The sequence below is a fragment of the Condylura cristata genome, unplaced genomic scaffold, assembly GCF_000260355.1.
Source record: "Condylura cristata isolate star-nosed mole 26May11 unplaced genomic scaffold, ConCri1.0 scaffold00021, whole genome shotgun sequence".
NCBI lineage: Eukaryota > Metazoa > Chordata > Mammalia > Eulipotyphla > Talpidae > Condylura > Condylura cristata.
Genome location: NW_004567122.1, coordinates 26,729,042 through 26,754,667, shown reverse-complemented (window position 1 = coordinate 26,754,667; position 25,626 = coordinate 26,729,042). Strand labels below are relative to the sequence as shown.

Genomic DNA, 25,626 nt, shown 5'->3' with positions numbered 1-25,626 from the left:
GAAGAAAATAAAAACAAAGCTAACTCACATAGTGAATAATCAAGGAGTGACTTATTAAGGGCAAGCAATACCAGAAATGATTTATTTGAATCAAAGGAGACAGAATGTAAGAATTGAGTCATGAACTGTTCTATTTACTTATGTCATTTCATTTATTCTTCCCCAAAATTCTATAGATCAGGGAACTAAGGCAGAGTGTTTAACTTCCATAACAGCACAGAGCTGAGGAAGCTATGTGGCTCGGGACCCAAATGCAGGCACACAGACTCCAGAGCCAGTTCTACTGAGAACTATTCTATCTGCCAACTATCCAGTCCTGACACCTCATTTACAGACAAGATTTAGAGAAGGAAAATTAGTGGCTACAGTAAGAAACTCCAAATTCTAGGTCCAAGTCTGTTTCAAAAGAAAACTAATAAAGAAAAACACATCCAAACTCTTACAAGTAAAATGGGAAAGTATTGCTCATTCTGGGCAAACCTCATGATGACTTGAAAGGCCTGGTATACCCATTTTCTATTTTCTAGTGCACATATAGATAACAGAGCAGGTCACAGCAACAATTAACCTCATCCCTTTTAAAATTCCACTCAATTAAACAAGTAAAAGTTGAAAGAGTAGGAGAAAAAAAGGACACATTTAGCATGTTTAGAAGTTTATTAAAATAAAGTATTAGCAAACATATGCAAAAACAAAAGTTCTTAAGAGTTATGGCTTTGAAAAGCACAATATAGTAAAACCTAATACATTTTCATAAGTATCAAAAAAGATAACAGAACTGAGGCCTGTTGCTAGAATCTCACTTTCTACTACATAAACAGAGGCAGAACAAGGACAAAAAAGAAGCAGACCTAGAGTGCAACCACTGGTTTGGTCTTTATCACCTGCCTAGGAAATATCTTTGTAGAGAATATGGGCTAGTGTCTACAAACATCAGCTTTTGTGTTTACAATCCTATCCAATTACCCAAAAATAAGTGACTTTCAAATTTCAACTTAAACCAATGAGGTTAGGAAAATCACTTGCCCAACGGCTACTATTAAGAGTCCATGCAGTTTTACTTCATGAGTAAGTCAAAGCAACATTATCTTCAATGGCATTAAAAAGGAAATTCCAACTCTTAAAAACTTTCTTTTACAAAGAACTTGAGATCACTTGGTCTCACTGGAGTTTTGATTTAACTAACACCAGTTAGTAGTAAGAAGGCACTATCTATTAATGAGGGGGGATGGGGTGAATTTACCTGTACACAGAAATCCTCAACTTTTCAAAAACATTATCAAATCCTTAAAAACAGATTTTTAAAGAATTTTAAGAACTGAATTACCTAGACAAAAACCACACAAATCAATTTTACTTGATTAGTGACAGAAGAATTCTGCTATAAGACTGGAACTTTTTTACGACTCATCACTTTTAAAACACTAGCTAGCTATTGTTATTACCAATATGATAGCATAATCCCTAACAAAAACTAGTGCGTGAACTCTTCACTGTTTTTGTAAAGCAATTTTAGGGTAACAATTCAATTATAACAATTGTTTTAGAAAACAAGTTTCTATTATGAATAATCCAACATGACAAAGGCTTGATAAACATTGTTATCTATGGTGATTCCCACACACTAAACTGCAATCCAGTGAATTCCAAATAACTGTCCAGCTTTTTCAATCCAGTGAATAGGATTGCTTATGCAGAAGAAATCCTGTGAATTTTCACTTTCCATACATGCATTTTTTGTGTGAAGAAAACCTCTCTAGACTCCAACCCTTATTAATGAGAATACTGCTGCTCATGGGATTACCCACAGACAAGAAAATAACCCCCTTTACCCCTTAAAAAAAAAAATCCCCTAGTTAGTATCTGAGGGAAATACCCATAAACCAAAACTTAGGAAAATTCCCTCCTATAAAAAAATCACCACACACTTCTAAAACCACCAGGTTATCTACTTCTTTAAAAGATCTTTGTGGCTTAGCTAACAGATGCGTATAATCACCTTAACATTTATATTCCTACCCAAGAAATTGTGGACTTAATAAAAAAGACAAAGGAGAGCTCTAAACCTCTTGGAAGTTAGATCCAAAATGTAAGTCATCACTGGAAACTGAACTCAATTTCTAAGGAGATTAAATTCCTTAGAAAGTATAAAAAATATATTTTTAAGGGGGAACTGATAATGATCCTAAGTAATATTAAGCAAGTAATTAGGAAAAGTATAAAGAAATAGATCTAAAGTGGTTTATTAGATGCTTTCTATAGTGTATGTAAACACTATAACTGGTACCATCAAACTCTTTAAGGTGTCTCTGTTCCTAGAATTTCATGTTTTGTACAAACTTTCTCCTTCAACAGAACAATTACTAGGAACCGTTTCTCACAGGTACCCACAAGTAATACTAAAGATTTTATCAGTCCTAATTCTTACCTTGACAAAATGCTTTAGATCTGAAAACCTGTTTTACATTCCAAAAAGATGTCTTATTCTCAAATATTATGAAAGTATAATACAGCTATATCTTCTCTCTGTGCTACTGCATGTAGTTCACTGAACTGTCCAGTAATCTTTCTGTGGAAATATCCTCAGAAACCCAATCAATGCTCTTATCATAATTTCCTTATATAACAACAGTAAATGTGAAAATGATTTATCTTCTGGTGTATATATGACTTTTTAAATTAACGTCTTCCTTAAATTTTCTGTAAAGGAAAAACATTAGCTTCAGTACATCAATAACATGCTTACTAGTTTACATTCTATTAACTTTAGCTGGGCAATACCAAACAGACCATAATACTCTACAATGTAGAAATGTTAGTCAAATGTATCTTCTAAATTTTGTACTTTTTTCAAAATACATTCTTTTGTTGCATTAATTCATGCTGAGATTAATTTTGATTCTACTTCTCTTCACAATTACTAAACTGGTTTTCCTTTTGTTATCTGTCTCTTCGGATGGCACAGCTCATTAAACTGTAGATGCTATAATGTGACTGATCTATTGGTTTGATGATTTCATAAATTTGATTATAAGCCATTCTAGAAATTAAATAAAAACTTAATACTGTAATATTCTGAAATGATTTCTTTCAGAGGACCATTGTTTTCACTGGTCAGAATTTCTGTTTGTTTGTTTGTTAATTTTACCAGCAATTTTAATCTCTCCTCCATGGCCTTTGGGGGTCATGAATTATTGAGGCAGCTAGATGGACTAAAGTTTTCATTTCAATTCCAGAGATATGGCGTTCATAACTTTTAAGAAATACAACAGATTCATCATACTTCTCCATTATACTCTTGCCAGTTAACGGCATAAGAGCTGTCAGTAGGAACACATCTTCTTAGAGAAGACATAGAAAAGCCAATTACAAGTCTGTTAACTTTAAAGGTATGCCATGAGTTTAGATACAAATAATTTTTAATTCTACTGATAACACCAATAAAACAACTCAGGAATCTCCACCAATTCAAGTCCAATGAAATTGACTACATGTATCTGTCATTCAACCTGGGTTTTTTTCCCCTACAAATTGTTTCAAAGACTGTATCATGAGTTTGATAAGTAAAATAATTTGAGGACAGGTAAGATTTTATCACTAAGCATATAATCCCTTTCCTGTGGCTGACACAGCTCTAGCAGTATCATGTAAAACTCATCTTTAAGGCTCAGGAGACTATAGAAATTATCTTTTTAACCAGCAAAGAACCTTGAGCTGAAACACAAATGGCATTTCATTAGAAAAAATTAAAACCACCCACTGGCTGCACTTTGTAGAAGCAATAAATAATATCACAGGAAACAAAATGAACTGTATTCTTTTCTTTAAAAAATGCATATTTTTACTTACATAAGGTAGAAAGGACAAAGTAGAAATTCAAACCAAACATATTTTCAACAGAACATATGGCTCCATATACTTTGAAAAGGCACCAGGCAATAAACTTCTTCTGATAAGTAAGTTAGGTCACTTTTCCCAAATTGATTTCCTTGTTCTCATGCCATAACTAAATGTTTACTTCACTGCTCCCTAGAAAAGGTTATTAAGAGACTTTTAGCCAAAGTCTTTAAGTATGACTGGTTAAATGAATATTACAGACTTTTTATTTCTTTTCTCTCTGAGGATTGATTTTGTCCTCTTAGATTAGCATCCATATGGGTGCTTGAAAGAAAGAGTGTGCCTGGTACCTAAGAGAACAGGCTTTAATCTTGAATGTTTTAAAATCAGCTATCCCAAAGATCACTACTAATTCATTTAAGTATCAAACAAGCAGCCTCATCCCTAGGTCCAGACTGAAGAGGCTCCTATGGTTACAGTACATAGGTCCTTGCATGGGGAGAATGATCTGAGTAAGGGCAATGCAAGTAAGTACACGATTTTTCCGACATTAGTAACATCCATAAAGCTACAGGGAATAAAAAAGGCACCTCAAGTTGGAGCAATAGACTAACAGCCTTATCATCTAGGTTGAAAATAAAAACAAAACTAGAAAAACATTACTTCTTATAACTGTAATCTATAAATTGCAGTGTTTGTTAATACAAAAAGGGTACCAAGGATGAGCATCTAAGTCTAAGTCACTTGAGTGTTTCACAAAAAGTTACACTAAAAACTGTCACCCATCAAAGTGCAAAATAAAAGATTAATGCATGTCAAAATTAGAGTTCTTGCAATGTTGGCCAAATGCAGCAAACATGGCTGAACAAGGCCGTGCATGCACTGTCACTAGCTATGAAGTAGTACACGTGACAGACAGGTTCTGAGTAAATGACATATACTAGAGATTTGATGTGTGCAATAACATTTTTGTAAAAGAAAACGTTTTACAAAAGATATACTGAGTGAAGTCACCATACACTGATAAACATTTAACTGTATTAAATGTAAATGTTACCATGTCCTCTAGAAGACTATCGCTTTGCTTTTACTGAACACTACTTGTTAGAGCAGTGCATAGTGTTCCTTCAAGTGATTGTTTTTTATAGTTTCTTTCATGTCCCTACCATATGCTTTTACAAAACAGTGAATTATACTTTTTAAAAGTTGGTGGGACAAAGAAACTGGTACAAGCATAGCTTCTAGAGGAAGACTTTTTTTCACTTTTCATACTCTTATACTGATTTTCATCATGTGATTTATTTTTCAAAACAATTTAACTACAACAACAACAAAACTGTTGGAACAATAAGGCAAAAATATCTTCCAGTTTAAGAACAATGTGAAACTTCTAAATTGGGGCACAATAGTTACTCTCTATCTTTTACAACACTTTTGAGAGTTAATCACATGAACATGAATACAAACAAACGTGAATTCATCACAAAATACAAATGTATTGGTCACAATTATGTAGAAAAAAATAAGCTGTAATATCTGTTTTCCATGTAAGCTCACAGTATCAGTACAGAAAATTTCCCTAAAATTAAAACAAGTCCACTAATAATGTAATTGAAAACAATACTTCTGCACTATGAAACAGAAGATATGGGATTCAGAGGGGAGCCCATCTGAGTGAGGACTTTATCCAGCCACTGAAGAGGCCCATGAAGATGAATCTCAATCCAACATGGGGTGCTAGTAACATCCTGCCGGTGATATTCTGCGCCCCAGCCCTATGAAAATGAACAGACATCATAGAAAATCCCTCTTTAAATAGTCAACCAGTCTAAATCAATTTAAATAATACAAAGATACTTCACAGTGGTGATATACAGAACGAACTCAGAAAATTACTGTCACAAAACCAATCTTAGCATTCACCATGGAATTAAAAGCAACTCAGTAGCTGTATTACTGAAAAATATGTGTAATTCCCTTAGTAGAAATACAGCAAGATAGGTTTCACAATTCTTTTTCTTTTTCATTTTAGAAAGGTAACACAGTGCAAAACATAATCAAACCATTAATAGTTTTTACAGTGAGACAGAACCTCACTTAACAGGATAAATAAAAACCATAAATAGCCTTATATAAGTTCACATCATATTTTATTACCAAAAATGTTTGGTATTTAGATTTTAGAGTGATTTTTAATGCCAGATAAGACACTGTAGATCTGATTAATGCAGGCAAGTATAATTAAAATGGCAATCACACAGCTATTAGTCTTTGAGATGGGAAATTAGTAGGATAAATTGAGCTGAAACACTTTAGCCTAAAACTCCAGATGCAGATTAAAATAGTTTTTTTTTACTTTGATTTCCCTTGGTTTATCGAGTTCTTAACTATCACTTATAGTAATACTGGCCCAGGAAACTTGGGCAGGTGTGTGAGGAGGTAGGGGTAAGGGACAGAATTTAATACAGAAAGGGAAAATGCCTTCAGGGCTACTGATAGATTAATTCATATAATAATATGCCTAGAGCAAAGCATCCAGAAAACACTGAACCACTAGTATTGAATGCCAAAGAAGAAAAAAAATCTTCAGATGGTAGTGACAGTTGTTCTTCTTTGGCTAAACCCTTAAGGTCCACAAGGATATATTACACAGGTTGCTTAACTATATCACTAAAAATCATGAACTACCATCATCTTCAGAACACAAAATCAGGCCAAGAGTATGTGATACTTTTGAAAATTTCCTTGAACTTTTCAAATCTTTAATAACAAAGTCTTGATACAAGTAAAATACTTATAGTACTCTAAAGAATTAAGTCACTCTAATAGGACCTAATAGTAATTGAAATTTCTGAAGCTAAGTAACTTAAAAAATTTAATATTAAATGCTTCCTAGTAACTTAGTCTTTAAAACTTTTTAAAAACTCAGCCCCCACTCAATATGCAGTACCAAACCAGTCTCAATAACATGTATTCTATAATGTCTGGGTTATAAAATAAAAACTTAGGCTTATCAGGTGAAAGTGACAGATTCAAGGTCTTCACTTTAAAGCTTATTAAATCAGGTTAAAAGTAATTATCACCTTACATTTAACACTTTTCAAAAATTATATCCTACAGACATGTAATATACATATTCATAGTGACTCAAATTAAGCTACAAAGCATAAGCCACTCACCTTGACAAAACTCATTCGAATAGTACACATTTTGGTGAGCTCATATACTGCCTCAAATCCATGGTTGACAGACTGGGCCAAAAGTTGAGCAAACTCTTGATTGTTAAAAATTTTGAGGCTGCAGCTGCTGGGAATCTTACACACCGTGGTGGGATGAAAGCCATGATGAAAGTTGCAGTTCCTACTCTGTACAAATATGCTGCTGTCACTGAGGCACTCTGCATATACCTCTCCGCCGACATAGTACAGATGAACACCTTAAAAAGACAGGGTGTCGAGAGCCAACTTAACAAAGCAGTACTATGAAATCAAAGAGGCTGTGTGAGGGCAGACAAGAACGCCCACTAATTTATAGCAAAACGTCCTCAGAAGCTACCACTAGGTGGCCTTACACTGCCAAGAATCATCAAAAGGTTAACAGTCTGTCAAACCTATAGTTTCTCAAGTAAGTTCAACCTATTAACGTTCAAGTTGACAGCATTATTTTATACCAGTTCTTAGTTTTCTTTCCTTTTCCAATCATCATTCATCAACTCTATGATAAAAAGTAATGGCAAATAAAAATACAACAACTCAAAAAGCACTTCATGCTTTCTGGAACACTTGGTCTATAAGCTATGACAGTCATACTTGGTTAAGAGTTTTTAACTCATTACCAGTGCAAAGGACAATAGAAGTAAAAACAAAAATATTAAGTCATATATGGAATTTCAGGGCAAAGGAAGAGCTTCTTAATGACATGGTTTATTTTGCTTTAAAAACTATTTTTGATGAAAAAAACTATTTTTGTATTTAAAATACATACATAAGTAATAATTTTACAGTAAATTCAGTATCGATCCTAAAAATTCAAATTATATAGCTAGAGCTATACAGCTAAAATTCAAGTTATACAGTACAGAAAATGACCAAATTCAACTGACTGTAGGGAAAATAACAAAATTACCTCTTCCCAACTTTACTGCAAACAGGGCTAAAGACCAGCTTGTACATACATACCTCTATACACAGATGCATCATGCGATAATGCAAACTGCACTGTGTTTTTGAACAAATAAAAATGACCCAGGAAAGAAAAGATTCTACAACTATACGTCCAGAAAAAGAGAAAAATAAATTCTACAATTTAAGAAGTAGGTTTCTCTTAAATTATTCTACTGTGGTGTAAAAATTAATGCATAGAGGTGAAGTGTTTCACCTAAAACATCATGGCAAGTTGATACTAAAGTCAAAAGAGAATGGAAACTTTCTTTACAACTTATTTTTTTGCCAAAATACTTTTTTCTGGATCTCATCTGTAAAAAAGAATATCACAATCATAGTTATTTTACCTTTTGTTAATTTGGACTAAGACTTTCTCATGTCAAAGAAGCAAAAAGCAGCACTGAAAATGAAAATTTTTAAGAGTCAGGTAATACACTCTTCCTGAGTAGGTTTCCTTTCTAACCACTTGAGGACATATGAGATTCTGACATTACACTGCACTGCAGTATGAAAAGTTTGTTTGTTATAGCAATTATCTTGAAGGATACATTATAAATGAAACCTTGTTACCTGAATTTAAAAAGTAGGAGTGGTGGTAACCAGTTAAGTGAAGACCTTATGCCATTCAAATTGAACTTCCTACCTTTAACTGTTCCTCCAAGATAATGGAGATTCTTGGAGTCATCGCAACCTAAACAAAATGCTTCACAAATAACATCAGCAATAAAATTCTACTCCTTTACCACCATTCATGCCATCCACAAATCTCTCCTTATGTATATTTACTAAGAGCCAGGGATTACGCTAGCTGCCAAGAATATCTTGAAAAAGTAAAATACTGATAGAGTTTATATTACAGCAAGAAGAGTCTCAAAAAATAAAGGTGGAAATATTATGAAGAAAAACTAAGCAGAATAAGGAAACTATAACTGATTTACATCTTTACTTAATATAGTCTTCAACACCTGCAACAGAGAACAGAAATCAAATTTAAATTTCATTTTATGTTTGTTACCTTACACAATGCACAATAAATGACTGACTGCAACTGACTGCTGGGAAGTGACAAGATTACCTTTTCCAATATGTCGTCTAGTGTTTTCAATTGTTGAATTCCTATTAACGTTTGACAACAACCCCAAGCAGAATCTACTTTTGTTGTTTGAAGGATCTGTGAATCCATCCACTAACACACTAGTAGAAGATGCATGAAAAGCCTCCCCAACACGATTGTTCAATTCATAATAGACAATTGAACACCAATGTTTAGGCTCCTCATAGGCAACTGGCTGAACATCTGTGAACAAACCAGGAAGAAAATATATTAATGAGTGATTCTTTTAACCCAATCTGAGAAATTTCACTTAAGTTGCATTACCCTTCCTGCTTTGAGTCCTTATCCAAAAAACAAATATGAGAAATGCTTAGAATAAGGCAATTTTTTAAATTCTACAAATAAAAAGACAAGTGACATCTCATTTTAAATAATTTTTTGTAGCATAATCTAATCCAGTTTTAATTGAAGATGCTGGGTCTCTCTGGTTGCACAGGAGTTAAGACTTGGTGCTGTCAAGCTACTGCCAGCCACTGCAACATGAATTTTATCCCCTGCCAGGGAACTCATCCACATGGCACTGTAGACCTTTCTTGTCTCGCCCGCTGCAACCCGCAGCAGGTCCACCTGTTCAGCTCCCAACTCTTGTCTGGTGAATCCTTTCACCCCCTAAATGTCTGGCCTACACCCTAGTTCTTGTATGTATAAATAAATACATCTTTAAAAAAAAATACTGAAGATGCCATATATCTCAACTATTCAAATTTTTTAAAAAATCACTTTAATAAAAATTACAATAAAAAATCAAGTTGAGATTCTCAACAAAGTAGGAATAGAAAGGAATTTACTCAATCTGACAAAGCTTTATAGAAAACTCAGCTAGCATCCTATTTAATGGTAAGAAACTAGAAGCTTCCCAACTAAATCAGTTAACAGGGCAAAAAGTATTCTCACTATTCCTTTCAGCCAACATACTGAAGTCCTAGTTAAAACAGCTTAAGACAAGAAAAGAAAAAGGATAGAGTGGGAAGAAATAAAACTCTCACTGATCACAGATATTACTATACATATAAAAATTCTGAAACAAATGACCAAAAACTCCTCAAACAAGTAAGTAAAAAAGACTGTAGGGTAGGTGGTTAATGAAAAGAAGTATATAACTTTCCTATATACTAGCAATGAACAAGTGAAATTTCAAATTAAAACTCATTACCATTTAACCATCAGAATATAAATGTAAAAATCAAACAAAAGAGGGCTCTCCCTGGTGGCACAATGGGTTAAAGCAAAGCACTTATGAAGCTCTCCAAAGCCACTGCAGCACAAGTTCGAGCCCCGGCCAGGGAGCTGACCTGCGTGATGCTCCCCTCAGCAGTGTACTCTGTCAATTTGCCTGTTCTGCTCTCCACTCTGTCTCTGGTGAATCCTCCCAGACTCACCCACCACATCTCTGGCCTGTACCCCAGTTCTGTAAGCATAATAAATCTTAAAAAAAAAAACAAAGAAGGGAAAAAAAATCAAACAAAAGAGGTATAAGACCTCTATCAGAAAAACTATTAATAATCAGAAAAAGTCAAAGAGCTAAATAAATGCAGGAATATTCCATATTTATAGGCAGGAAGTCTCAATATGGTCAAGATGATAGTTCTTCCCAACATGCTTTTTATAGATAATATACAGTATCAGTCAAAATCCCAGCAAGGTATTTTGTAACTAAAATGAACCTAACATTAATATTGAGAAGCAAAGACCCAGAAGAGCCAATATGATACTGAGGAAGAACAAAACTGGAACTACCCAACTTAAAGGCTTACAGTAAAACTACAGTAAATTAAGACAGTGTAGTACTATGAATGAAAAGACAAGTAGATCAAAAGAACAGAATAAGGAACCCGGAAGTAGACCCATTTAAACATAGTTAATTGATCTTTGATGAAGTTAAAGGGCAATCATGGAGAAAAGTCTTTTCAAGAAATGATATTAAAACAACTGAAATTCAAATGCAGAAAAATGATAGAACAAGAGCCCCCAAAATTTATGAAACAAAACCCAACAGAAATAAAATCATTTGCAAGTTATCCCACTCTGTAATTGACAAAACAATCAGGAAGAAAATAAGCAAGGGTTCTGAAGACTTGAACACTTAAATACAATCTACTTGATCTAACCAAAATCCCCACAAGTCAAATGACACAATACACAATGTTTTTCAAGTACACATGGAATAATCTCTAAAATATACCATATGCTCTGCCAGAAGATGGCAAACTTTCTCAGCCCACCAAACTAGCTGATTATGAAAAGGATTATATGCCAATACCAATTAATTATTTTATGTTTTTCAGGCCATGTACTATCTCTCTCATATACTTCCATCTTTCTGTAACAGCCTTTCAATAATCTACAAAACATTCTCAGGTCACAGGTTGTACAAAAGTATGTATAAACAAGTCTCAACTAGTTTAAAAGACTGAAATCATACACAACATGCTCAATGCCCACAAAGGAATTATTAGGGATAATCAATAGAAATTTTGGAAACCCTTAAGTATCAATATTTGGAATTGAATAACATGCTAATAAATAATCCAGGGGTCAAAGGAGAAATCGCAAGGGAAATTTTTGAAACATTTTGAATTGAAACAAAACATATCAAAAGTTATGGGATGCAATTAAAATCAATTAAGAGGAAAACATCATTTTGTTTTAAGTTCCAAACAAAACAAATCAATAGCCTAAGATTCCACCCTTAAAAAATTTACAAAAAAGGCCCTCCCTGGTGGCGCAGCAGGTTAAAGCGCAGCACCGAGAAGCTAAAGCCACTTCCGCATGAGTTTGATTTTATATACTTTACTCTATCAATAGTAAAAAGGACCCAAAATACCCACATGAGCATATCAACAGATACAGAAAATTGAAGAAAACAGTTTACAGGATAGCCCCTCCAGAACAATTCAAGTATTGAGAGCAGACATTCTTGCCTTGTTCCCAATGACGGGGAAAGCAAGTCAATCTTTTGCCATAGAATATGGTGATAGCTATGTTTTTCATACATGCCCTTTAATAATAAGAGAGAGATGTTAAAGTCATCCATATTGGAGAACAAAAAGGTTGGGTTTTGTTGTTTTTTTTTTTTTTTTTTTTTTGTAATAGAAAACATGCTCCTATTTTTAGAAGGTTGAGCAAAAGTACCTAACAAACTAAGTACTTAACAAATCCATGTTAAGAACACACAAAAACACACAAAAATATCTAACAGAAAACATTAATTCAGCAAGGTTACATGTTACAAGATCAATAAAATTCAACTGTATTTCTATATACTAATAAAAAGAATCCAAAAATGAAATGTTTTTAAACTCCATCCACCTAGGAATAAATTTTAAGAAAGTACAAATAGATACAAAGGACTCATATATGAATACCAGGAAGATAAATAAAATGGAGAGACATTCCACATCTGTGTACTGGAAGATGATAATGAACTCCCCAAACTGATTTAGAAATTTAGTGTGATCTCTAGCAAAACCCAAGGAGGGAATTTTTGGAAAGGTAGGGAAGAAACTGACAAGCTAATATTAAATCAAAGAAAAATGCAGATAGCCAAACAATTCTGAAAGCAAAAAAGTGGAAGATTAATACTTCTAATTAAAACCTACCAAAAAGATTTAATAATTAAGACTTATGATCTGAAGATATGAACAAAACTGTCTTGAAATAGGTGGATTCATTTTTTTAAATTTTATTATATACATCAATATATACATATATATCAATAAATATACATCTATAAAAGTATTTTTTACAGTATCCAAGAAGTTAAAACAAAAGCAGCAAAATAAATGTGATATTCCTCTTACCTCTGCTGGATATGCTGGGCATTATCTGAGGAATCATATTATTGCTTGTATCCATGGGTTGGGAATTATCTTGACCCATTTGATCATCTGGTGGCATATAGGCAGGAGGAGGAGTATCAGCTAAGAAGACATTCAGACAAGTTAAAAGTACAGTCAGAAGTACAGTTAGTCTTCATCTTTCTTTAAGTTATTACTATAAAAGCATTTTAAAATTCTTATTACTTGCAGGGTTCATTACTGAACACCATCCAAACAACAATGGAGGATGCTATCTTAGGGCAAGAGGGGAATAAAGATGGCACAACCAAAAGCTGCTGAAAATATACTGCAAGTCCACACGTATGGGGGTCCAGATCCCTGACAATCCAGAATAGTTAGGTTGGTGCTAAAATTTGCTTCAATTCATAGTCAAGAATTCTGTGTCTTTATTTACTTAGAATCATATGTGGGGGAAAACTGCAACTACTATGCATCAAAGTGAACGATACAGATTATGTTAGTTTGGAGTCGTATCCACAGAGATACTTCTAAATTATCAGGATAATCACATATGATATAGTTATTTAAAACTGAAAACTAAAACTATGACCCTATAAAATTTGCTAGTAATACTAGCAACAGTTGTTTCAGAACATCAGTTATGTCTTTGTTTCATAATCATAAATAATGAATGTAATGTCTTTCACCCCAAGATTTTACAATATACATTTTGAGACAAGTGACAATCAGCAGTGAATTCAGACAAACTATATGAAGTCATTTTTCAACAGATACTGAATAAGAAGGCAAGCAGTTGGTATGTAATTTCCCTTCAAAAACACCAAAAGTTCATCAGTTGATATGCAGAGAAACAACAAGGAATGCACTTAAATATGACTTTTACCTGCCGAAATTAAGTGTTCAAATATTTGACAATGTAACAAAATTTAGTAACTTTATGACACCTACTTCTCATTTCAGGCAAATAACCTAACTATGTCTAAAATGATTTGATCAGCTATATATAATTAGTAGTATAGTTAACAGAAAACAAAATTTAGAGTCAGACAAACCTGGGTCTGAACCCCCTCTAATATTTGCTGTGTGGCCTTATACAAGGTACTTAAACTCTTGGGGTTAACGTAAATTTCTTACCATCTGTAAAATAGTAGTAATATCTTACATGGTTGTTGTAAAGATTAAATTGAATAGCTTTCATCAATCAGTTATCTAAAAGGCACTCAAATGGTACTTAATGTCATGAATTATATGAAATATTTTTTAGTCAAATATGGGTGCTCTGATTTATGTTTTTAAATCTATAATACTTGGCATAATAAAACCCAAAATTCTTCTGGAAATTAAACAAATATCAAAGGATATAGAGGCAAAAACAGCTAGCTCTTGGCATATGTAACAGTCTACCCAGAAGGGCAGATTATCAGGATTCATTTTATATGAATAAAATAATTTCTTACCAGGGAGCTGAAATGGACTTCCTGGCCCAGAGCTTGCTGGGGAGTTGGGGTATGTGCTGCTAGCAGGAGAAGGTGGGTAGGGGCTATTTGGAGATAAAGGAAAAGGAGTGTTGTTGGGCTGGTGGAAAGAATCAGGAAAGGTCGCATTCTGTGGCATGTGCGGTTCATTGTGGCTTAGGTTCCTAAATTGAACCAGAAGGCTGTGTTGTGGATTGAATTCATTATGACGAGGCACTAACACTGGAGGTAAGACTGCAAGACAAAAATCAAAAGTCATTTGTCAGCAATGACAAAAACAAATATCCCACACAATTAAGAGGCAGATTCCACTAAGACTATAAACGTATTAAAACTACTTACTTTTAAGAAGGGATTCTTTGCAGAACCTTTACATGGTAATTAAACCAAAAAAACTCCCTAGGGATTTAACCTTTATAAAGTACTCTGGTAGACAGAAAAACCCAGAATACACCACTCCTTTTCTCTAGGAGATAAAACATTATTCAAAATAAGCATAGTACAAAGAACTTAATGCAGTCAAAATTCAAAAGAAGATTGTATCTTAAAGAACTGGTAAGATTTCACATGGGAGGGTTAAAGGTGAGGAGACAGACAAGGAGATAAGATTCCAGGAAGAAAATAAGGGTATGTAGTTGGCCTAATAAATGCAGTAGGAGATATGACCAGAGTGAAGCTGGGATCAATTATGTAGATGCCCCAAAGCCTATGTGTTACGGGTTTTGAATGTTTCATCCTTTAATTAGAGAGACTTCACATTTTTATATTCTTCAGTAAAATTTTCTGAAAATAGTAACATTCCCTTGATAGAAGTCTTCTACTTTAAATCAGTTTTCGAAACATCACCAAATGAAATTAAGTACAACAAAGTCTTAAAAGTTAACATTTAAAGATTTTTTTAAAATACAAACTTCAACCTTACACTCAAACACTCACTTTCTCAAAGTATTATCACCTTTTCTTAAAGGAGATGGAAAGAAATTGATTCATTTATATTCTGACTGTCCCAATTCATCTTTTCCAACTTTACTGTATCTATCAGTATAATTTCACTTCAGAAAATCTCAGTTTGATGCAGACATCATTTAACAGCAACAAAATCAATCTATTTTTAAGTTAACTAGGTCACACATTCTCTCCCTGAAATAGAGATGTACTTGAGGAATCAGAGGCTAAGTCAGCATTTACACAGTGTTTTTCTTTTCATTTTTACTAAATCTTTGTTGTAATTATATGGTTAACATCTGACTACAGTTGTTCTATTCTACTGCACACTGCCAACTGTTGATCACTTCAAAGAATAATGGCACAATGGAGAACAGGGCATTAGACAGTAAAAATGTCTATGCTTCAGCAATCTGAAAGACCTAGTAAAATAACCAGTTAGGGACTGTTATACATTTTTAGCGGCAAAGATAAAAAAAGTATTAGCTTCCTTCTGACTTGGACATCATCTGTGCAATACATATCACATTTTTTAAATGTTATTTTATGTTCATCCAAAATAATGCATGGAGTTTAAAAAGACAGATGTTACATGAGATTAAAACAAAGATGGCAATTTCTAAGTGTCTTTTCATATTGCTTGCGGAAACAAAAATAAATCCTTAGCCACGTCTTCCAACATTTAACTTTCTGCTAAATAATACTTACAGGGTTACTACCGACTTCTCAAGGCAGTATCTGTAGAGATATCTGTATCTGTTAAGGCTAATGAATAGTTTGCTCATATTATTTATACCATTCTAATTTCCCTTTCCCACAATAAAGTTACATAAAATAATTTGACTAAATTCATACCCAGCACTGAAGTTATATATATAAACATACATATATACAGTATTCATTGCTGAGTCAAGTATGCACTCTGGTTATATTTTTTCTGGGACAGTAATGTTATTAAAGTTAATTACTGCCTTGTTTCTTCATTTACTTAATCTTAGGTGTATACCACTAATATTTCCAAGAATCCAATAGATCTGCCAAATTCTATGTCAATAGGATTTCAAAGGCAAAACTGTTTTTTAGATGCCATAAATCAATAAGTGTTAAGGGGAAGGATGTCCTAAAAATAAAAGAACTCTGCAGAGTCTTGTGGACTCCACCCCTACTCTTTCTGGATTCCACCCCCCCCCCAACTCCAGTGCTTGGAAAACTACAACTCCCAGCAGCACCAAGGAGAAAACTGTGAGGACCCGAGGGTGGAGCTAAGTAGGAATTCTGGGACTTTGGGGGATAAATAGAGTGGTTTTCCAACTGAAACTCTGGAGAGATAACAGTTCTCTCTCTCTGAAGCAACTGCTCTCAGACCATATGACTGGGGCTAGCAGTGTTAGTTTGGGACTAGAGCTCCAAGTTAGCCACTCCGGTCAAGTATCCCAGCTACTTTGTATCCCTCTCTCTTACCCTGGGTTGTTTCCTTTTCTTTCCCCCTTTTTTTGGTAATAAACCCATTACCCTTTCTGTGTGTGCCTGCAGAAAATTACATTTTGAGTGTGAGGCCCCACAGACAGGCAGCCCAAGTCCACTCTGGGTTACCCTGTAACACAAGTAATCTATTGACTACATCCCCCCACCCTCAAGTCCACCTTTCTTTCACTACACCGATATTGATTGCTATGTAAATCTTCTACATATATGAAGTCCTGGGCCTTCCCTTCCCTTTTCTCCTATTAGATACATTTCCAGAGCCTCATCCTCTATTAAGTTCCTAAGAAAAAAAGGGTATAAGGAGTTGAATCCTTTCACACATGAAAAGTGTCTTTATCTATAGACAGATTCTGGAATATTCCCCCTCCTGACCCCCACTTGCAGGGTTTGGGTATGAGCTACTGTTTCATTTCCTTCCAGAATCCAGAACTGCATTGAGAAACCAAAAATTCTAATTTTCAATCCTTTGTAAATATCTGGTCTTTTTTCGCCAAGAACTTTCAGAATCTTTTCAAAATCTGTAAAACTAAAATTGTTGTGGGTCATTTTCTATCTCTTGTTCTGATACTATATAATTCTCTTGGCCCTTTCCATTATTGCCAATTCTGGGACTGTTCTAAATTTTTTTTTTTTTTTTAAATATCCTCTCTGTCATTTTTCCTAGGCTCCATTTACTAGAATGGTATGAGACTTATTCTGAGTCAGTTTATAAATCACTTTTCATGCATTAAAGTATCTACTCCTTACCACACACTTATATAGATGTTAATTCTCATTTTAAAGATGAGAAAACCAAATCATGGAAAGACTAAGGAACGTGCCTGCAGTCAGACAGGTAGTACTGGTAAAATCAGGGACCAAATCCAGAAAGACTAGCTCTAAGACACAGTCTTAACCATTGGATAATGCTACCTATTAGGCACCGGAGCACCTGGATTAGCCCTCTGTTTTCTTTATCACTTCTCAACTATCTTCTACAGTAAGCTCTTTAAAATACTGTTGGTGCCACAATAACTAGGTGATCTTGTAAGCTATACCCTTACTAAGTCTCAATTTCCTGAGCTTCAAACTTACTAGTAAACTTACAGGATTCCAAAATATGAGCATATTTTTTTAATCCTATGATGGGATAACCTGTCAGAGGTAATAGTGCCTAGCTTTTAAGTGTTCATTAAATGTTAACTATCATCACTACTTTAACTTTATTATACTAGTGCTATAAAGTGATCCATCCTATTAGAGAGGGTTGATTAGCTAATTTAAACCTATCAGAACTATGACCCAGGATTTTCTACAAGATGATTGAAAACTAAAATAAAAAGTGAATTACAAAAGATAAGATTTCTATTGCTTGATTATTAGCCACATTCTACCTACAGAAGTATGTACTAAAATCCTAGACTTCAATTTCCAGCAACTCCTAGAAAGTTTGGAACTTCTAGATTACACTTCTTTATTAAATCCTCCCATCCTCCTCTCTTCATCAATTCGTTTAGGCTACAATTTTTTCTGGACTCACTAATTTGAGCACCATCTCAAATATCAAGTCACAGCTATAAATCCTTTAAACTGAACCTTCCTTTACAGCACCGCTACTGTAACTCTACCTAGTCTCCACATCCAATGTTACATTCATAGTCTTTTTACTGTAGTGGGGTTAGGTTCTCTCCACATTATATCCAGTATGACAGATGCTAAGGTGACCACCACTATTCCCATCCTCCTCATTTATTTACACTAGTGTCATTCCCTCCTTGTGTGTATATTATTTGTTTCTAACCAATATAATACGGTAAAGGTAACAGGAAGCACAAGGTGACATTCATAAAAATTTAAATGCCCTTCTAGTAAGATCAACCTCTCTACCTTACTTGTGTTCAAGAGTAAGTTGCTATGAAATGATCCACTTATGAAGAGGATCATGTGGCCAGGCAGCCTCCAGTCAATAACCAGCAAGAGTCCAACAGCCTTCAAGAGCATAAATGCTGTCAACAATAACGTGAGCTGGGAAGCAGATCCTTCCCTAGCTATCTTAGGTAAGACCCAGGCCCTGACAAACACCTGATTACAGCCTTGCAAAGGATCCATTTAAGTTTGAACTCCTGATCCCAAGAAACTGAAAGAATAAATATGTGTTGAGCTAATAAGTCACTAACCTTGTGGTAATTTGTCATGGAGCAATAGATAACTAATGCACCCAGTCAATATTTCATATTAGACAATTAATTTATAACAACAAAAATATTTTATTGGGCATCATTACCTAAGTGCCAGGTAATAACACTATTCTAGAGATAAAGAATGAGACAGAGGAAGGTAACACTTATGTCATTTAATAAACAAATGTCTAACATTGAGTAAAGTAGTGATGGGGTATTTGGGCAAAGACTGAACACAGTGACATGAAAGCTAGTGGAAGAAGAGTACTCTAATTAGAGGAAACAAGGAACAGAGGAAGTTTGAGCAAATATTGATAAGGTTTGATATACAATCCCAAAATTACTCTAGCTGCTGTGTAGAAAGCAGAAAGGGCTAGAGGAAAAAAAAAAAAGTCAAGAGACACTAATGAAAAGACTACTTACAGTGAATGATGACGGGAGACAGTAAGGATGATATTATCAAGATACAGATTTGAAGGCACAGCATATAACGTGTTCATAGTTCAAGTATAGGACTTAAGAGTGAAAAATAAAAGATGACATATAGTTAGCAATTACATGAAAACAAGAACCATGTGCTTCAATAAGGAAAACTGCAGAGAGAAATGACTTATTGGGGAGAGGGTGTATAAAGTGCAGTTTAGACACATCAAATGTGTTTTCTAAATATACACCTGGAGATGTCAAGTAGGCAAGTAGATACAGAGGTGTAAAACTCAAAGGAGAAAAGGACTCTGGAGTTCAAAATATGGTATTAGTTTATATGGCTATAAGACGTTTTGACACCATGGAAGCAAACAGAGGAAAAATAAACATGGAGGAAAAGACCAGGCCTATGCCCTGAGAAACTGTGAAAACAGGAAAATAAGTCAAAAAGAGACTACATATAGCAGAACAGGAGAGTGCAATGTTTCAGAAAGCAAGAAGGAAAAAGTTTTGAGTGAGTGGGAGGGAAAGCAAGCAAGTATATCAAATGATGCTAAGATCAAGTATCTGAGGACAGAATGACCCCTCTTCCATCCGTAATAAGGCTTCAAGTGATCTTGATATAAGCCATATAGTAGGAAGAAAAACAAACTGAAGGTATCAAGAAAGAATGTAAAGTAAAGCAGAGATAATACACTCTCGACTCCTCTAGAGTGGCTAGAAAAGAGGAGACAGTATATTGGGGCTTCCGTGTGAATGAGATCAAGATAGGAAATCATTTTTCTTTTATGACTCAGATTTTATTTTAAAATTCATCATACACAAACTGCAGCTATAGTAAGATGTCTATTAAATGTAATATTCCTAACTTCGTCAAGGAAATCATTTTAACTTATTTTAGAATATGTACTATCATCACATTTTTGCATGCTGTCACAAAGAATGTAGAAGAGAAGGGAAATACAATGCTGGAGAGAGGGTGGTAACTGTTGGAACAAAGTTCTTGAACTGACAAAATGTGTGGAATGTAGTGCAGATGGAAGTTAGGTCTTAGGTAAAGAAGGTCACTACAGGAAAGGTGGAATGTGCGTGACTGCTCAGAGTTAACAGTGAACTTTACTAAGTTACTTAGGAGCTGCATCATCTATAAAAAGCTAAATTAAAAATCTAGCATTCCTTACAAGATTAAAATCTTTAAACAATAAACAAGGTTAATATAACGGTCAATCACTAAATTCAGTTAAAAGCAAATCAGGAAGAGGAAGTTTGGTGGAGGTTGTTTTTTATAACCCTTTTAAGGGCAGTAAAACCTACCTGGACTCTCCACTCTCTTATAGTGGTATGGGTTGATACACACTTCTTTTTGCTTAGATCCAAAAGGAAATTCACAAATATCCAATGGCTTTAACTCATGATGACTCTGCAGATCAGGCCATCGCCAAACCCGACAATATATAACATGGGGTAAGCCTTTTCTGTGAGAAACCTGTAGGCGTCCATCTAAAGACCTGGGAATAGTGACACATTTGCTTGGCTGTCCTGGGCTGCTCAAGGCTTTCTCCAGCTCTTCCATGGCACCCTTTTTCTTTTTTAGCTTTTTCACCAAAGCATCAACTGCCTTTTCTGCCCATTTCTCCTCCTCATCACCTTGCTTCCAGCCCAATAATCGCTTTACTGCTGGACTAGTAAAAGAAAACAAGCTGGCCATTGACGTCATTTGATATAATCTTCAGACACCTTCCTGTAGCTCAAAGTCAGTGACTATTGAAAGAACAGTTCACAGATGAAAAGTCATAACACAGATCCTAAGCAGAAGTTCCAATTAAAAAGGGAGGAGTGACGTTTATCTTTGTAAGTGCCATAAGCTTCTTTCATTGGTTCAAGTCCTGAAAAGAGAGAAAGATCAAGAGTAAGCTTCCTACTTTAAATGAATGCAATTTCCATACATTTAAATTAATATAATTTTAAAAAGTATGTTATTTCTAGGAGCAGAACAAGTACTAAGTTAAATTAAAAAAAAAAAAAAAGAAAGAAACACCCTAAGCCTGGAAAGAAATTTTCTTTAAATGTGATCTCTCACTTCCTTCTTTGTAACATTAACAAGTAATTCAAGTCCCCAGAGGTTTGGTTCAAAACTGCTTTTCTTTATTGAAACCCATGTTATGTGCTGTCAATTCTGGAACATATGTTCTGACCCACCCACATTTCTTAAGAGAAATTTATCTCTTCTATAAGCATTATTCTCTTCAAAACGTGTCAGATTTAAAAGGTCTGGGTAAAAGTCATGGTACTATCAAGTCATATTCATTAGGTACAGCAAACTTTCAATTAAATCTTTACACACAACTGCTACAAAAACGATAAGTATCTATTTTTAAAATTAGGAATACAGGCCCTCCCTGGTGGCGCAGCGGATTAAAGCACAGCACTGAGAATCTAAAGCCGCTTCCGCATGAGTTCGGCTTCCGCATGAGTTCGATTCCCACCTGCCCCGGAGGTGACCACATGGTGAGGCAGACCTCTCCTGACCCGCCCAGACCTCTCCTGACTAGCCCGCTGCTCCCCTCGGCAGTGTACTTCGTCGATCTGCCTGTTCTGTTTCCCACTCAGTCTCTGGTGAAGCCTCTCACTGCCCCTGAGCCTCTGGCCTGTTACCCCAGTTCTGTATGCACAAATAAATAAATCTTTAAAGAAAAAAATTAGGAATACAGAAAATATTTAAAGAAAAAAAATTAAAAGTTTAATCCCTTCAACAGTGTATTTCAGTCAATCTGCCCTTTCTGCTCCCCACTGTGTCTCTGGTGAATCTTTTCACACATACAACCCCCACCCCTAGCCCATCTGGCCTATACCCCAGCTGTATGCATAAATAAATCTTTTTTTAAAAAAGAAGCTCTTAGCAAAGATGAGGAGAGGAAATGATATGCATGGTATTCCCCTGCGAAGTGGAGTAAAATCCCCTATGGTCACTACATAGCCAACTACAGACAATGAGCTAGGAAGATAGCAGGAAAAATATTTGGGAAAGAATGTCAGTAATAAAAGATGCTACCAAATAATGTTACAGCTCTCTTGCACAAATTCTAGCATCAAGACTATTCTGTATTGGAGAGCCAACTATACTGAAAAGAACACATGCACAGTTTAAGCCAAGGTAAATATATAGTAAAATGAAACCAAATTTAACAAATTATTATTTGCTTGTTATGTGTCATATATGTGAATAGCCAAAGTACTGCTTAAAAGATGAACAGAAGTTTCATCTTAAAAGCCAACAAATTCATCAATCAACACTTATTTAAGAGTATTAAGAGCCAGGCAATGTTACTGACTCAGATGTAGCAGCAGTAGTTCTTCAGATTGCTAGGTTCACACCTTGGGGGAAAGAGCAGGGCAGTGAGGTACAGTCCTTATGTGTGAATGGATACACCTTCTGCCTTGTCTTCCTCAACCTTACATAGGATGATTTTTGCCAGGTAAGCAAAGCTGGGAGAAAGTGCAGAAAAATTTATAAACAGTGTATCTTCAAGAACTTTCCTTATCAATATAGAGTTTCCACATTCTTTCTACCACACAGAATTTCACCTTAAAAGTAATCTTAGGGCCCACCCTGGTGACACAGCAGGTTAAAGCACAGCAGTAGGAAGCTAAAGCCACTTCAGCATGAGTTCAATCCCTGCCCCAGAGGTGATCCACATGGCGAGGCAGACCTCTCCTGACCTGCCCGCTGCTCCCCTCAGCAGTGTACTTCATCAGTCTGCCTGTTCAGCTCCCCGCTCTGCCTTTAGTAAATCCTCTTACCACCCCTGCACCTCAGGCCTATATGTATATATAAATAAATCTTTAAAATAAAAAAGTAATCTTAAATATAGCAAGGGAATGAAAGCACATTTTTCAGTAGCAGATCACAGAATCTGATGAGATATGCTGAACAAGCCATAAAAGGAATGACCTCAGTTGTAGCTCTATCAAGGACACAGAATAAAAGTCATCCATCTGGGTCACAGAAAGGGTCTGAGACAAGAAGAGAAATTACAAAAGCAAGGGGACACAAGCAAAATACATGCAGACAGACACGAATAGACCATTTCCTAGGATAAAGAGAAAATAAGGCTGCCTAGCAGATCTTATTCAACAAAAGTGAAATACAAGGCAAGCTAGCAATACAGTACATGTATGTGCGACAGCTTGTATGAACAATAGAGTAATGTAGAGAAATGGGAGAAAAAAAGAGTTTGACAATCAAATAGCACAGCAGTTAACCACTAGAACATTCTTAATATATGTCAATTACTCATTTAGTGTCAGCATCATCAAGTACTAACCATATCATGCAGCAATGAGAAAAAAAGGGCAGTTATTTTATACACAAACAGAAGAAAAAAGACTACATACTAAAATATTCATTATGATTATCTATCTCTGGGGCAAGGCATGGAATGAGAGTAACAGGGGTTCTGCCTGATTTGTCTTATATATTTCTGCATCACTTTAACCATTTAAAATAGGGAATCCATCAACACACTAAAATAAAATAGCAAATAATCTAAAATAAATTATGGTAAACAGAATGAAGTTGTGAGTGCCAGTACAAAAAGCAGGTGAAATATGTGCTATTAGAAGTCAGGATGATGATCAACCTCTGAAGGGAAGGACAGACTTAACTATGAGAGCTTCAGAGTCTTGGTTAACCCTGATAAATTCTCTCTTCACTCCAAGTTATGATATAGGGTGAGTTCAGTTAGTGAAAATTTAGCGGGCTGGCTACTTACGACGTTTTCTGTGTGACTTTTAAAGTACCTTCTTGATATATAAAAAGCTAATGTGGTCAGTTTCCTTCCTATTTTTCTCCCTGTTAGTGGTTCTCCTTCTCACAAATAATCCCTTTTATATCCTTCCAAAAATATTTTACACAAAACAAGCAAATACAGTATACATATAACACATATCCATGCATTTATAAATACATATTTATCTGATTTTACATAAACAATGGCAATTGGGGAAAAAGTGCAGGAAAATTTATAAACAATGTATCTTCAAGATCTTTCCTTATCAATAGTTTCCACGGAATTCACACAGAATTTCACCTTAGAAGTAATCTTTTTTTAAAAGAGGTTTATTTATAATATACATACAAGAACTAGGTACAGGCCATTAAGTGTGGGGGGCCAAGAGGCTTCACCAGAGACAGAGTGGGGAACAGAACAGGCAGATGGGACTGAAATACACTGCTGAGAGGAGCAGTGGGCAAGAGAGAAGAGGTCACCTCCCTGGCTGGGGATGGAACTCCTGCTACAGTGGCTACGAATAGCTTCATAATGCTGTATTTTTAACCCCTTCAGACACCAGGCAGGCTCTCAAAAATAATTTTTAAAATATATCAAACTAGATTATTTCTCTGTTTAAAATAATCTAGTGTCTTCTCATTGTATCTAGTACCCAAATGCCTTAACATTACTTTACAGGAACTACATGATCAGGCCTTTGACGACATCTCCAAATTTATTTCTTATATTCTCCTAGTTAATTCTGTATTTAACCACATTTTAGTTCTTTCCTTTTTTCAAACACTTCAAGGTGACTTCTACCCCAAGATCTTTATACTTCATGTCCCTTCTCCTGGAATTATCATAGCATGACTTCTCTCTCAATTAATTCATATGCTCAAGTGTCACCACCTTAGAAAGCACTAACCATCATTTCCTATCCCCTGACTCTGCTCAGTTTTCTTTCATGGCCTTTATTCTAACACAATGTTACACTGTTGGTTTTATTCATTTCCTATTAATATCTTCCCAACTGAAATGTTGTAGACAGCCTCATTTTCCCTATCCACCACAGTAATTCCCTAGACATACAAGAGTAGTTATTGACTTAATGAGTGAGCAAGTGGTGAATTAAAAAAAAATTGATATGCAGAAATATACACACCTTTATAAAAGCAACTGTATAAAATTTAAAACATAAAAAGGATTTATGAATATACACAGCTATAGTAAGAAAACAAAAATATGCATGGAAATGATACACATATACCCACCTCAGGATGTTGAATACTGGCTACCTCTGATAAAAGGAAATAATAGAGAAAGAATGGAAAAGTTTTCCCTGTGTATTTTTTATGACTAGAATTGAAAAAAACTTGATTAAATCATGCAAATGTTATTTTTCTCTATGTACTTAAATATTCTTTTAAAGATTTGTTTATTTGTATATACA

General features: G+C 34.9%; 1 protein-coding gene across 1 annotated transcript in view; it reads right to left on the bottom strand.

The window, feature by feature from the left end:
* Positions 1-642: 642 nt before the first annotated feature.
* SMAD5 (SMAD family member 5) overlaps positions 643-25,626 on the bottom strand; it is a 40,725-nt gene continuing 15,741 nt past the window's right edge. The window contains exons 3-8 of the mRNA XM_004686750.2: positions 20,719-21,290; positions 14,372-14,623; positions 12,915-13,034; positions 9,076-9,297; positions 7,017-7,273; positions 643-5,612 (exon numbers count right to left, since the gene is read on the bottom strand). Coding sequence (XP_004686807.2) covers positions 5,469-5,612; positions 7,017-7,273; positions 9,076-9,297; positions 12,915-13,034; positions 14,372-14,623; positions 20,719-21,121 — 1,398 coding nt within the window. The 5' untranslated portion in view covers positions 21,122-21,290 and the 3' untranslated portion in view covers positions 643-5,468. The remainder of the gene's footprint in view (positions 5,613-7,016; positions 7,274-9,075; positions 9,298-12,914; positions 13,035-14,371; positions 14,624-20,718; positions 21,291-25,626) is intronic.